Raw genomic sequence first — 15,958 nt, 5'->3', positions numbered from 1 at the left:
AAAAAAAAAAAAAAAAGCAGGGAAATATAAACAAAACCCCAAAACAGATAGACCAGTGTTAAAAATTGGAGATCTCAGAAAGAAACCACACATCTACAGATAACCAATGTTAAATAAGGGGTAAGAAAGAAGGTATTTCAGAAAGAAAAGACTCTCTCAAACAGTACTAAAAAGGATATTGAGGACTGATCCCTAAGTATCGTTCCTTATAAAAATTATCTCAGGCTGGATTACAGACCATACTTTAAAAACCAAACACATGGAACTACTTGAAGCATAGTGGGAATGCTACTAGACATCTATGGGAACAATAATTTTTTGATGCTTGCCAAAACACAGGAAAGCAGAAGTAGACAAATGCCATAGTGTCAAATAAAAAAGACTTCTACAGAGAAAGAAAATCAATAGGCGGGGAAAAAATTCTGCTAACTATTTGACAAAAGATTAAAGTGAAGAACATAAAAGGAACTGGAGAGATCAGTAGCAACAACTACCAAATGAGGGCTCTGATTAAAAATGGGCCAATTATCTGAGTGGATGTTTGTCAAAAGAAGTAAAAACGAACAAGAGATGCTTTAGAAATGCTCATAAGGTAATGGCTATTACCAAAACAGCAAAGGCTGAAAAGATACAGAAAAGGATACTGCCATACATGGTTTCAGTAATTAGAAACAGTGCATCTACAAGGAAAGCAGTGTGGAGGTTCCTCAAAAAGAGCAAAAGTGGATCTAACATATGATCTTCCTCTCCCCTTAGTGACTATATTTCCAAAGGGAATTAAGCCCACTAAGCAGAGCTCCCAGCACTCTTATTCTCATTGTGGCAACAGTAATGACTGCTAAGATGTGGAATCAACAGACCTATGTTTATAGAAGAGGCGGCAATTATATCAATTGGGATATTAGTCAGTCATAAAGAAAGGTAAAATCCTGTCATTTATGAAAGATTGAATGCAATCAGAGGACATATATCATATGAAATAAGGCAGACATGGACACTAGAAGAAAAGTGGCCCCTGTCCTCACTTATATGTAAAAGATAACTGAATATAGGATAGTTATTACACATGAGAGTGGAGGAAGGATAAAATACTACTAGTGAACAGGTGAAAATACACAGCTAGGATAAAAATACTTGTTTTTATAGACCTCAGTATACTTGGGGGATGACTATAGCTCATAATAATCTAATACATAGTCTATGAATCAAGACCTTCAAGCATTAGAAATATGAAGAGAGGAAAAGGTCATTAACCTGTTTTGTCAATGTGTATTATAGATATACATTAAAATATCAAGCTCTTGTCCATTAATACACAAAATTATTGGTCTGACACCCTCTTCTGGTGTGTCTGAAGACAGCTACAGTGTACTTAGATATAATAATAAATAAATCTTTTTAAAAAAATAGGACTGGAGAGATGGCTCAGCTGTTAAGAGCTCTGACTGCTCTACCTAAAGTCCTGAGTCTGTCACCGTCTTCTGTTATGAAGACAGCTACAGTGTACATACATATAATAATAAATAAATCTCTAAAAAAATACACAAAATTGTTATTTCTAGTTTAAATAAAATCTTTAAATTTCTTCTATAGTCACAATTTGTTTTTGTAATATTTTATTTTATTTATTTATTTTTATATATTTATTTATTTAGTGTTTGTATGCATGTTTGCCAAGGCATGTGTATGGAGGTCAAAGGAAAACTACAGAAGTTAGTTCTCTCCTTTTGGTATATGGACCTAGAGAAGTGAACATAGGACATCATCCTTGCTGGCAATCACCTTTACCCACTGAGACACCCCACCTGACCAACAACAGTTACTTTGACTATAGCAACTACACTGATTTTATAGATTTTTATAAAAACTCTGCTTCATTAAAAATCTTGTTTCCAAATATGGTGGTTTGAATATTCTTGGCTGAGGGGAAGGAGCACTACTAAGAGGTATGGCCTTATTGAAGGAGGCATAGCCTTAGTTGAGGAAGGGCTTTGAGGTCTCATATATATATGCTCAGGTATGGCCATTGTGATCCAGAGTCCCCCTCCTGGCTGCCTGAAGAAGATAATCTCCTCCTGGCTGCTTTCAGAACAAGATGGAGAACTCTCAGCAACTTCAGCAAGCACAATGTCTACTACCCCACACTGCCACACTTCCTGCCATGATGACAATGGGCTGAAGCTCTGAAACTGTAAGCCAGCCTCAATTAAATGCTTGCCTTTATAAAAAAGTTGCCTTGGCCATGGTGTCTGCACATCAGTAAAACCCCAGTAAGACGCCAAGTCCATGAAGTTGGACAACATAAAAAAATCTACAATATAGATGCATGTCTGTGCTCCATCTACTCATTAAGCATTCATTCTTTTACAAGGTGCGCACTAAGCTTTGGATATTTCACCCCTTGGAGAACACTATGGGTTAAAATTATTTAACAGCAGTTAACATTGTTCAGAGAGAGGAGTTGTTTGATTCATGCCAACTATGAGAACAAAATGGTTAAAGTTTATTCTGAGGTACTTACGATTCTGACACACTGAGGAACGTGGCTATTTTTCCAGCCTCCTTGGAAGCTGCCTACAGCTTGCACAGGTAACACCAATCTAAACATATACTGAATAATTCAAATGAATGAAAAAAAAAAAAAACTTACTCTCTTTCCAGGAGGACCTGGAGGGCCAGCTTCACCAGATGGACCAGGGGGACCCTAGAAATGTAAAAATGCACTGTTTAATAGGCTAGGTATTTTTTCTTAACCAACAAAATTCCTCCCTATATGAGCTGAAACTGACTCCTGTCTCGTGGACACACATCACTCATTCCTCAAAGCCTCACCTACCACTCACATACACGAAATGCCTCTAGATGTGCATAGAGTGAACTGTTATATTTACTCAGCAAACTTCTTCATAGATACAAGAAGGTGGCTCAAATTCCCTTTAAAATGTGGTAATAGGTATTTAGTAAACACCTAACAGAAACATGTACAGCTTTTATATTACAAACTCCGAGTAAATCTACCTATTACCTCTAAATTTCTCATACAATATTAGCACTTTTTAATGCTACTGTGGAGAGAATTATGAGGAATGTGTGCATAAGTATACCTTAGACTTCCAACACTTAAGAAAGAGATCCTTCAAAGAAATAGAGCTGTATTAAAGTTAATTCCCTTCATAATTTTGCTTTCCTAAGTAACCCACCAGGCTAAACACTATGTATTTTCAAAAAAATTAAAATGTCTATATTATACTTTCATTTAATTTCTTGGCTAAAATAGATTGGGAACTTCAGCAATCTACTAGTTTGTCTTTCTTTTATACTACTTGTTTGTATTTAAAAAGTATTTTTTATAAACAAGTGAGAGTGGGTGTGCTTCTGTCTCTTTTGCCTGCTTTAGGGACCCTTGTGCTTCTACTGGGCTGCTGCCTCATCAAGCTTTGATGTGAGGCTTTGTGCATGGTCTTATTGTGTCTTGTGTTATGTTTAGCTGGTGTTCTGGGAAGGCCTGTTCTTTTCTGGGAGAAGAGGGGACATAGGGGGAGGGGTAACTAGGAGGAGCTGAGGGGAAGCTACAGTCTAGATATATTGTATGAAAGAAGAGCAGATAAAACATTTTTTATAAAGTAATTGCTAAGTAAAAGAATTTGATATAGTGTGACAAGCTCATAAACCTATAATGACATATTTTGGAAATGCACACACAACATATAAAATGATATGATTCATTCAACCAAATTTGACTTAACTTGACTTCTTTAAATCATCTTTTTAAAAATGTATGAGGCTATGCAAGATTTGAAAAAAAAAGTAAGGTCTTGCTTACTGGTTGCCCTGGATCTCCATCTTCACCCTTGTCACCTCCAACACCATCTTGCCCCTGTAATGGACAGTGAAAATTAACCCAAATATTTCTTGTTCTATTTTATTATTATAAAGATACAACACTTCTACAGACTGTCTTGGAACACTGTTGAAATAAACTGTGATCTGATGGACAATCAATACTATACCACATATTTTTTCAGACTATGGCATCTCTTGCTCTTTCCACACCTAGCTGAGTGCAAAATACTCTTGATATTAGGAATGTTTGAAGGCACAATTAGTGTGGAACCCCAGTGTTTCCTTTCATCAGGAACAGATGTAAAGCAATTCCAGGTAGGATTTACATAGTAAACAAGATTAAGAAAGGAAGTCTTGAATTTTATAAAGAGAAGTATAGATGCCCCTCCTGTATTCTCTTTGGGCAATCTAAAAGTCTCAATGGTTGTCCAAATAAAGAGGAGCATCATATAACCAAGGTGCAAGAGTCATCAGTTAGATAGATATTGTCATCAATGTGATTATCTTCACTTGGTGTTCTGACTGTAGAAGTTCCCTTTTAATACACTTTTTTGTTGTTGTTGTTGTTGTTTTAAATTGTTGCTTAAGACTGAGGGAGCATCCCCACCAAAGCATCCTTTTCTTACTCCATGACACTTACAGCAGGACCAGGTTCTCCAGGTGGACCAGGATCTCCAGGAAATCCAACAGGTCCCTAGAGAGATGTTAAAAAAAGGACAATAAACAGATTATAAAGGAAGTATCAGCATGTTGTACTTTGATTTTAACAGATTAAAGTTATCTCAGAGACTGGTTAGATAGGTGTTCCAGATAGAATAATGAATAAAACTGAAAGAAACTATGACTATATGTGAAAATATAAGATGCCATAATGCCATAGGTTTCACCAGAGCCCCACATTTCTAGTCTATCTAGAAAAGCTAAGCAATGAGTGGGTTACAAATTTCACTTTAAAGGAGACAAACTCACCGGGTTCCCCTTGGGTCCATCATCACCTGGTGGCCCCTTAATACCAGCAGGACCCGCAGCACCAGGAGGCCCAGCTTCTCCTTTCTCTCCTCTCTCTCCTTTGGGACCCTTTCGAACACAAAGAAAAGAAAGGGTTACTTTACAAGCTCAGGTTCAAGGTTTGCACATTAGTACAGTGGGCTGGAAAGGGCTCTGCTATTGGAGTCTTGATTCTGCATTTCAAAACATCTGTCAGAATCTGAACTACAGGAGCTATGGGTCAGTGGCCATGAACCCTGTAAGTTAGGCAGTAAGAAGACTTCCAGGTGGCAAAGGGAATGTAGTATTTTTTTATAGCTTAATTTATGTTAGAATAATCAACCTTAATTAATATATGTTTATTGGATACAGCAAGGTTTGTTGTTTGTTTTTATTATGGGCAGTTCACCAAACACAATGTATATAATGAACATGTTATAGTTTTAATGACTTCACTCATGCAAATGCAGTCTTACAAAATGTATATACTAGTTAAAGTATCTGTAGGATTTTCAGTTATTAAACATATTTTTCTTTGAATTATGTTCATATTTATTGGGGCAGAAAAGGAGAGTAAAAAGAAAATTCTGCTATGATTCAAGTTCAATGTTCAAACTCTTTAAAAAAAATTCCTAAAGGTCTAATGAAGCTCAATATTGGCTTTAGTACTAAAGGACTTACACTTGAGCCAGCTTCCCCAGGGGGCCCTGGGTTCCCTGCTTCTCCAGGTTCACCCTACAAAGAAAATATCCCATGAGGATTAAAACACAGAAATGGTGTTTTTCATCAGCAACAATACATTTGTCATGACTTTCTTATTTTAGACTACCTTCTACATTTATGTATGGCTTAAAACACATCAAAAAACCTAACAAGAAGAAGTAGAATTAGGACTACTAGCCTCAGTAATTCAAGTGAGGAAACAGATTAAATGCTGATGTGGTTTTGAGAGATACAATCAAGCACATGAATCATCTCACCACCACGCCATAACAAAAACCACAACATCTTCTAATAGTTTGCATTTGTGTGCCATCAAAATTATATTACAATCAACTTCATTGATGTCAAATTACAAGTGATCATAAATTCACTCTCATGCTAACAAAATACATCGGCCTATATTGATAATCCTATGGAAGGAACTTAGTGGAAATCAGTGGGAGACACTGAGTGCAAGTAATCAAAATTCCTACATTTGAGTGTTTACATATTATAAATTTGATAGTTTTTATTATCTCACTTTAATTGAAATGATTATTTTCCAAGTCATCTAAACAATAAAGAATGACTTAGAAAACTATAATCTATATTTAAATGAAGATATTATGAATGTTTTCCTGTTTATGCTTATGTGAAAAGAACAATTTCCCAGGAAATTGTTTTAACATACATTACATACATATATTACATACATTACCATGGTATGAGACTTCACCCAAACTCCAAATATCTGGGAAAAGGTGCCTATTTTTATTAGTTTCATAGAAGATGTGTAAACATAAAAAAGTGCTTAAATTTTTCTCTTAGCATTTACAATCTTCAGGGCATAGGTGAAGCATGATGAATTGTTGAGTGGAACTACAGAATATTCCTAACTCTCTGGGCAGCTTCAGAGCACTCAGGACATGTTCTCAAGAAAGAAGGCACACGGGTAAAGCTTGTGGGATTTTTCAAACAATGGCTTGACATGTGTTTTATGCTAGAACAATTATATGCGATGAGGCTTTTTCTTCCAATAATTGTATCCGTCTCAACATACAGCTTTCACTTTGAGATTATAAACAAAGCTCCTAAAAACAATTGTCAAAGAAATTGCCTTATTTACCCATGAAGAGCTAGAAAGTGTAATTTGTTTCTAATTTAGTAATTAATGAGCTATTTGAATAGTGAGTCACATGCAGTTAATTATAAATACAAGAGCCTGAATGTGAAGCAGAGGTAAACACCACTATAAAACAGTCTAGTCTCATTACAGTGCTCTTTGAAGAGTTAACTCATTTAATGAAAATAAATGAATTTAACTATAAAGTAAAATATGTCAAAAAAGAATTTAAAGCAAATAAAATAATCATGTTTCAAGGTTAGGATAATAAACACCAAAGCTAAAATATTTTACATAGTTTCTCCTGTATAATATTTTATGGAATGAATAATTTTTTTGTTCCCTTAAAACTGGCAAAAAAATCTGAAAGGAAGCAAATATCAATGATGATTTTCTTTAAAATTCTATTAAGATATGAGAATGAATACATAAATAAGAAATCAAAGAATCATTCTGACATTTTTTTTTTAAAAAAAAGAACAGATTTTTAAGATGAAATAATGTTTACCAGAAAAAGGAGCTGTTCTGAACACAGATGTTGTGGCACATGCCAACTGCTTTGAAAAGTGCCAGAGACAGGCTGAAGTGTTAGTAATGAAAAGGTGACAAAAATCAGCGATTAATTGTTTTCCGATGTGAAAGACTCCTTTCTCCCCTGGATCAGCTGTAGAGAAGGGTTTCCTGTGCTTTAAGTACCAACTATCCCTAATGAAAGACACTGTAGTCTCATCAGACATTCAGAGGTTGAAGTGGAGACTGGCTTTGTCACTTCCTAATGAAGAAACAGTCCCCAAATCACTGTAATTAACCAAGCCTCAGATTTCCAGTTCACAAAAGCAGCTAACGCTACCTCCAACACAGCACTGAAACAGGAGACAATCTACACTCATCACCGCCACAGGTGTCAATACAAAACACACAAAAGCAGCACTTAATTTCAATCTGTGTAGGCTGTAGAATAGATAATACTGAATATGTAAATATATGTACAACACTTAGCACCAAACTCATGTTAGCAGCCTACAAAGTATGTCCCACAATTGTCAAAGCTGTTTAATTCTGGCTGTTTTCGGCCAGCATGAGCCTACCTTGTCTCCCACACCACCAACTGAACCAATAGAGCCTGGGGGTCCTTGTGGTCCCTGCAGTGTAGAAAAAGAAACAAAGTTATACTTTTAATGAAATGCTCAGCTCCTGAACGTGTATCTTGAGCTTTCAAAGGGATCCTGAGTAAGTTGAGGGGTGGGAAAAAAAAAAGTAACAATTTCTTCAGTTGCCACATTTACTAACAAGAAACAATTTACGACATTACATCTGCTTCCAACTTCAGGTAGATTCTATCATGTATTTTGTAGCTGAACCACAATTCCAATATCTGTGCTCATATAAAAGTCAGGAGTTTTGTGGTATGATTTTATATGGAACCAAAGGCATGACTCCATGTAAGAATGACTTAATTTGTGGGAAAAGCAAACCCTTAATAACCTGTTAGGCAGTAAATATCTTTGGGGAATAGAAGCCACACATGTTTTTCCAGTTTACCAGCTACTGATCTCTTTTATTAGTTCTGATCTGATAAAATTTAAGGCGGGCATAAAAAAAAAAAAAAGAATAAACCCTATGCAAAAGAATGTGGAGAACAGGTGGCTTCATTTGTAATACAGGAAGTCAGAAGTAGCTTACAAAGGCCTAGAAACCTATTGAAGGTTATTCCAGCATGGAGATGACATTTCCAAACTCTACAATGCCCCTTCAGAATGCTGGACCAGTTTTTCACGGAAATGTCCCATTTAAAGGTCTGAGAAGAAACCATTTTCTTCCAATGAGAGGATTCCCAGATGCACATATTTTCCTGAATGCTTTATAGACTGAAAATGTCTGAGGCAAACCTTTATGGAAAGGCTTTTATGTGGATGCATATGTAACAGGTATTCAGAGCACACACCTAGACTGTTACATTCAAAGCCAATTATAATCCTTTCACATCATTGCCAGAGAGGAAGCTTCAACTGAAGACTTCAATAATTGCTTCCAGAACATTTATCATATCACAGATGCAGTGTAATATATTATTCTCAAAACGTTTTATCATGAAACAAATTATGTTTTTCACCAGTAAGTATATATTTAATGTGAACTGGGTGTCTATTTTATATTAGTGGTAACACGTTCATGAGAAAAACCATTTTTTCATTGTATAATGAAGTGGCACAAATAGACAATTGTTGAGTTCTTGGTCACTTCTAAGAATAAACCATGATGTGATTATCTCCATTGTGTCTTTTAAACCATTTCCCAGAATACAATGCAGGCACAGAGTGTCCTTCAGGATTAACTAGCATACAATTCACAGTGCTTACATCAGCTCCATTGGGACCCAGAGGGCCTCGTGGGCCAGGAGGACCTGGTGGACCCTAGAAAAGATAAATAACAAAGTTTGACAAGATCACATACAAATGAACTTAACATTTTTATATTTTAAGAAAACTAAGTTAGGCGTGTGTTTATAAAATCACAGTCATGGTAGCACATCAGGGTTCTCAACATGCTGAATGAAGACAATATTACACCAGCAGATGACCCATTACACACTGACAGGGGATCAGCACTCAGAAAAAATAAACAGGAGAACAACCCAGGAAGTACAAATTATTCACAATGCACATAATGTTTTATGAAAAAATATGCCACAGCACAAAATAAACATATAGTTGGAACAAAAAGAAAAACAGTACAGGACCAGTTTTAGAATTAGGAAATTAAATGAAAGGACCCTGTTTGTAATCTGTGTGTACACTATTGTGTATATGGATTCTTAGGTTTGATATTCTAAAATTGAAAGTAACAATGGGGTTGAATTTTCAGAATGAACCATCTATATGTTCTGGAGTTATACCAACAAACACATTTGTTAAAACACTGTTGGGCAACATCCTCTATGTCTTGGTTGCAATTAAGACTGTTCAAAGTAAAATAAGTAAATAAATAAATAAATAAATAAATAAGATGTATTATTAAATAAACATATAAAAAGTTGTGAATACTCAGTCATTAGTATTTTTTTAAAAATACATTAAATTTTTCTCATGCTAAAATCAAAGCCTTTTCTAATGTGACATATTATCATATGCTCAAAGAGAATGCATAAACGACTCATGGAATCATTCCACTAGACCGAAGAACAGGACTGCAACGTGTTCTCTGCTGCTCCGGCGTATGGCCTAGTCATCCATGTATACTGTGAACTCCTTGCAGTTAGAATGATAGGAATAATTTTAAATATTTTTGAAATAATAAATGTGGGTATTGTTATTAAAGTGAATGAGATACAAGTAACAACTATGAAAACTTCAAAATATGAGTAGACTCCCATGCCCTGGTGTGGGTGTCCAACACAAAACAAAGCAAATGCATTCTTATAGGTGTTTTTTGCCTCATTTTGGTTTGTTCGTACAATTCTTTTCTTTTTGTCTTATTGGTCTTTTCTTTGTATATTTTCATTTCTGGTTTTGTGGGATATTATGATTTTTTTGCTTTTTGCTATTGTTTATGCTTGTGTTTTTTTTAAAAAGTAAGAGAAACCATGAAGTAGGTAGATGGGAGGAGCTAAGAAAAGGGTAAAAAAATGTTGAGAATATAGTTTATAAAAACCTTCAGTAAAACATAAAAATGTTAAAATGTGTATTTTGAAGCAAATTGAAATTGTCAACAATGTTGTTGGATGGATAGCAATTAATAAATATATTTATCCAATATCATTTGGTTTCATATACTTTGAAAAAAGATTTCCTTGCCACATGTTTGAAAGATTAAGTTGAAGTCTTAAAGTAAAGATTTCTAATAATAAACACAAAATTTGGTTACCATACTCTAGTTAATAATACATTTTTCTTTAAAGCTATAACTTGTTACAAAGTATAATAAATTTTAATCTCCTTCCATAGTTAGTAGTTATAGAAATCCTACATGAGTGCTACATATTCTTTATATATTCCACACCAACAGAATAAAAAGAAAAAGAAAAAGACTCACAAAACACTAGTGTGGTATTGTATCACATAAGTTATTGGGATTCATTAAATATGTGAACCACTGAATGTCATGTATGCATACAACATTATTTTAAAGTGAATGAAGAAAAATGACTTATATATTTGAAATAGTATCAGTATTTGCTTACTGTTGATGAAGCATGAATACAAATATAGAATTTAAGAGGAAGAGTAGCACAATTTTAAAAACGTTTGTTCAAAGTAACAAATTGTAGTGAAAAAATGTGTATTGTGGGCAGGCACAGTATCACTGAATCCCTGGAGAATACAAACCTACCATGGGGCCAACATCTCCATTTTCACCCTTTTCACCTGGTGGGCCTGGCAACCCCTAAGAAAACATAATTAAAAAACAGTTATCCATGTACTTTAAAAGATACATTTGAAGGATAGGGAGAAGATGTCTAAGTTGTTAATGGGCTTGCTGACAAATGTGAGGACCTGGGTTTACATCCTCAAAACCTATGTAACATCAGACACATCTGTAACCTTAAGGTTTGTACAGAGATGGAAGGCAAAGACGGGACCATGCTTTGTAGCTTGTTGGCCTTTTAGGCAATAGCAACACAGCAGCAAACATTGAGATAGTGCCTCAAACTGTGAAAGGCAAGACCAAACCAATAGTTACGGCTAACCTACACTCATGCACCACGAATCTTACTCATTTGTGCTCACATATACACAAACTCACCACAAAGACAAGAACAGAAACAGAGAGATGCTTTTAGCTAAGTTATAATGACAGTGAGTAAATATGAAGTTAAATAAATATGGGAAAATTAAGACCCAGAAACAAACATACAATTAAAATACGTACATTCAACGTTTTCCTACCTGCTATAGAATATATGGCAACATTTACAATCACAATCCATGCTTTGTACAGTATAGTAACTTGAGTTTTTGAGTTTTATAACAATAAATAAATATAAATTTGGATCTTACAAGCAGCTGTCCGCTTATTCTGTTTTGATCTAGAATATGCTCCTCATACTTTCATACTCTTATTTTATATTTTATATAATCAATTTTCAAAAGCCCTACTGAAGGAAACACTTTCAGTTAGGTAACAGATGAGCAAATTTGCCTTCCAATGTATTTCCAAGGTTGTAAGTACATTCTGAATCTCAGCCGCAAATTTTAAAAATCCACAAGGTAGGAAACCCATTCTATTTGCCACGCCTCTCTTCCCCCCAATCTCTCAATGTTGTAATAACAACACTGTAGTAAATGGACATTAGAAACCCAGTGTTCGAGAAAACTCAGGCAGAGTCAGGGCAGGAGGTCCTGGAGTTCAACCTGCCTACATCTCCACGGGGAAACTCCATTTCTGCTCCATCTCCTGATGTCCTCCACACAGAGCTGTGTGGATTTACTCTTTCTGTCTATAGCAATATTTTCAGTTCTTTCTTCATAAAATGAAATCGCTATCTACTTTGAAGCTACCACTTTTGCTTAGATATTGATTTTTAAGTCTCCTGTAAGTAGTGGGAATATCAAGTAAAACCTAGAGTCTCAGAAACTATTTGTTGAGTGAAAAAGTGAACTAATCCTGAGTAAAAACTAGTCAAAAAGGGTTACTCAAAAAAAAAAAAAATGATTCAACATTTGCTATGATAATGAAAAAACCTCCATTATTACAAAATTTTATGGGATATTAATGCTCTTGTGAAGAACAAAGTGTGTAAAACCAATAACTGACAAATGAGCACACATAGCAGTAACTTAACTAGAGAATGTGCATGGGAAAAATTGTGATTCCTATTGGGCAGGAATCATACAAGTAACGGCTGGCTTTTAACCATTTTAATGATGTAATTATCTATGTACAATGCCGTAAACTATACAAAATTATTTTTAATTTTGAGATTATAAAATTCATATGAATTCTTTTTTTAATTGGATATATTATTTATTTACATTTCAAATTTATCCCCTTTCCCAGTTTCCCTTCTGTACATCCCCTAGCCTATCCCCCTCTCTCTGTTTCTATGAGGGTGACCCCCCCACCCCCACTCACACCTCACACCCTGGCATTCCCCTACACTGGGGCATTGAGCATTCACAGGACCAATTGCCTCTCCTCTCATTGATGTTCTAATACTGCAGTAAACATGGCAACAGTGCTAAAATCTATTATTCTAATAAAACTATTGTGTTTGGGACATCAATAGAAGAGGTACAAGTTACTCGATTAGCTCACAGCAATGCATCTGTGCTCTGTCTTCGAACAGTGTTCCAGAATAAAGAGTGGAAACAGGGTTCCCAGAGCAGGGCTTACTCATTTGCCAAGATGACCTTTGATAAAAGCATTCTGTCCTGTTCTTAGGCCAGGAAACAGTTTTATGTTCTACTAATTGCACCTGACTCCCAGGAAAGAAACTGCTCTCGTGGACATATTTGTAAGTATTTCCAATGTGGCACACTTCTGTTTTTCAGAAAGATCCTTTAATGTGAATTTTGTCTTTTTTTTTCTTTCTCAAATGCCAGTATGATATTTAAGATATCAGCTTATACATTTCCCAAATCGTTACCATTTTCTGATGGCAGCGTCTAGAATTTTAATTAGATTTTTTAAAAAAAATGAACTAATCTGAGTGAGTATGAAAGGCATCACTCTACATAAAATGTGCCAGACGTAAATTACTAAGAGTTTAAATCCAAGTGCTTTAACTTCAGAAACTTTCCAGATTAACAAGTACAGGACTTAAGCACTTAAATATGCAATTTAACCCAGATAAAGTAAACTCTTCACTTGAGACCATTTTCTTTAGAGTGTATTGAACTTAAACATAATGGAGTCTTAAAACCATACACAAAATGATAATTACATATTTCCTCTTTGCAGGGGTTCATACCTTTTAGTTTTGAGTTCATATCTAGATACTCTATAGTCAACATTGGAAGACAGTTTTTCTTGTATTCACATTACAAGCATGATTTGAAATGGTCTCTTCTATTTATACATGTGATCATTCCTATCAGTTCAGCAGAGTAAATTATAAAAAAAGAAATATTTTATGTTATGCTTGACTGTATTTTGAATTAAGGCAGATTGTTCTTTCTACTAGAATTAATAGAGACATAATGAATGAGAGTCTCTTGTTCCAAAGAAAAAAAATGAGCCAATGATACCCTACTGTTTGTTACTCAGGCTTCACATGTCCTAGCTCTTCTCTGATACATGGATGAATCAGACTTGTTTTAATATTTTTAATTTAAAAATCACTTGAATACCAAATGAATTCAAGACAAGAATCTACACTTGTTATGTTTCTATAATTATGTGTAAACATATTTAGTATATCATGCATTCAAAACCACATAAATCTTTTATAGAGATAAATAATAAATTCCAAATCCAAACTTGTTTGAGTTAGAGATTATTACTTGTTATTTCTATTTACTAAAATTACTAATATTTAATCACCCATAAGTATTCAATTAAATAATAAAGATGATTTTAATATGCTATTATATTAGCTGCTTTTAATTTTATTTAGAAAATATTTATGAGCAAATATAGCATTTTTACAATTTCTTTATAAATGGTTTTTGATACTTCATCAAATATTTTTAATTATATATTTCTATAAATTTCATTGATTAAAATTTCATTGATTATTTTATTGATTCTATAAGTACAAAATATAAGACAAAATCTTTAACCATGAGATCTGTGCTTTAAAGTAGAATGTTTAAAGGATCATGAAGGATCAGTTAAATTAATGGGGAAGAAAAGGAAATTAAATCATTTACAAATTTATTGGCACTTTGACTTTCATTCTTACTTGTTATTTTTAAAAATGTGTTACTTCTCACACATGTTGATAAGCAGTATTCACAGCTATATTTGTAATTACCTAACAACTTTAAAAGTGTTAAACAAAAAGTAAAGGTTTTCTGATTTTCTACTGTACATTTAGAATAATTGTCTTATCATTTTGACAAGTAACCATTCAATGGCTATTTTACAATAATACTTATATTCTAATTAATAATATTGTATCACAATGTAACTACAATTTTATCCATAGATATTTTAGATTAAAAACTAATATTTGATTTCATTTAAAAATAAAAAATTGCATATATATTTATCCCACTTTCATGTAACTGCACAAAATTGTAGGTATTGTGATTTAGATGTTTCTACTTTTGCAAAATCACTAGTGTGACAAAATTAATATCCATACTGTACATGAATGTCATTTAAAACCGAGCTATCATCTCAAAGAAGGCATAGACAGGTACATCACACTCAAGTGGAAGAAGATAGGCAGGTGCTTCGAAGGTTTGCAAAACCCAGTAATCATCCAGCGGAAAGGAAAAAACAACAGGGAGGATTGATTGGATACCATGCAGTGTTTTCTATGAGAACTTTATAATAAAATTCATATAAAAGTTTTGTGCCCTTTACTGTTTAACAATTTAATATTTGGTTTGGGGATTTTTTTATTATTTCTCCAATTATTTTATTACTTTTTTTTCTTTACAGTCCAGTCCTTACCTCCTAAGGGCCTGAACTCCCACAGTTCCTTTTCACATTTCTCTTCCCCCACCCTGTCTCCAAGAGAATGTCTCCACCCCACCCCACTCTCCACTCCTGCCAAGCCTCCCCAGTCCCTGAGGCCTTAAGTCTCTCCAGGGTTAGGTGCTTCTTCTCTCACTGAGGCCAGACCAGGCAGTTCTCTGAGGTATACGTGTTGGAGGCCTCATATAAGCTAGTGTATGCTGCCTGGTTGGTGACTCAGTGTCTAAGAGATCTCAGGGGTCCAAGGTAGTTGAGACTACTGGTCTTCTTATGGGGTCACCCTCCTACTCCTAGTTTGTGAAATGTATTTAAAAAAACAAATATCAATTAAGCAATAAATTAATATTTGTTTATAAAATATACTTCACAATCTATAGAATCATCACTTTGCTAATTTCATTGATCTATTATCTATTTATTTTATTTGTTATTAAGAGACTGCTGCAGTTGATTTGCCACTTCAAATTCTTTTAAATGTTTCATTCATCTGAAATACTAATTCCTCTAGAGGACTCTTTCAAGTGTTTTGTTTTGTTTTGTTCTTTATCTATTAGAGCTACAAGACTGTGGTTTACCTTTTAGAACAAAATGGAAATTGAGGGACAGCCTCATGTATCAGAAACAGAAACCAAGGAAATGCATTTTCAAGTGTGCGTTTAAAAGAATTCCTAATGAAAAGGCAGTTGTGTTCTCTCTCTCTCTGTCTCTCTCTCTGTC

General features: G+C 34.4%; 1 protein-coding gene across 1 annotated transcript in view; it reads right to left on the bottom strand.

The window, feature by feature from the left end:
• Window positions 1-15,958, bottom strand: part of Col11a1 (collagen type XI alpha 1 chain) — a 189,704-nt gene that overhangs the window by 26,371 nt on the left and 147,375 nt on the right. Inside the window, exons 47-54 of the mRNA XM_031375242.1 lie at window positions 10,985-11,038; window positions 9,016-9,069; window positions 7,744-7,797; window positions 5,512-5,565; window positions 4,813-4,920; window positions 4,484-4,537; window positions 3,824-3,877; window positions 2,651-2,704 (exon numbers count right to left, since the gene is read on the bottom strand). Of these exons, the coding sequence (XP_031231102.1) occupies window positions 2,651-2,704; window positions 3,824-3,877; window positions 4,484-4,537; window positions 4,813-4,920; window positions 5,512-5,565; window positions 7,744-7,797; window positions 9,016-9,069; window positions 10,985-11,038 (486 nt within the window). The remainder of the gene's footprint in view (window positions 1-2,650; window positions 2,705-3,823; window positions 3,878-4,483; window positions 4,538-4,812; window positions 4,921-5,511; window positions 5,566-7,743; window positions 7,798-9,015; window positions 9,070-10,984; window positions 11,039-15,958) is intronic.

The sequence above is a fragment of the Mastomys coucha genome, unplaced genomic scaffold, assembly GCF_008632895.1.
Source record: "Mastomys coucha isolate ucsf_1 unplaced genomic scaffold, UCSF_Mcou_1 pScaffold16, whole genome shotgun sequence".
Classification (NCBI taxonomy): Eukaryota; Metazoa; Chordata; class Mammalia; order Rodentia; family Muridae; genus Mastomys; species Mastomys coucha.
Note: the sequence above shows the minus strand (reverse complement) of the source record. Positions and strands in the feature narration are given on the sequence as shown.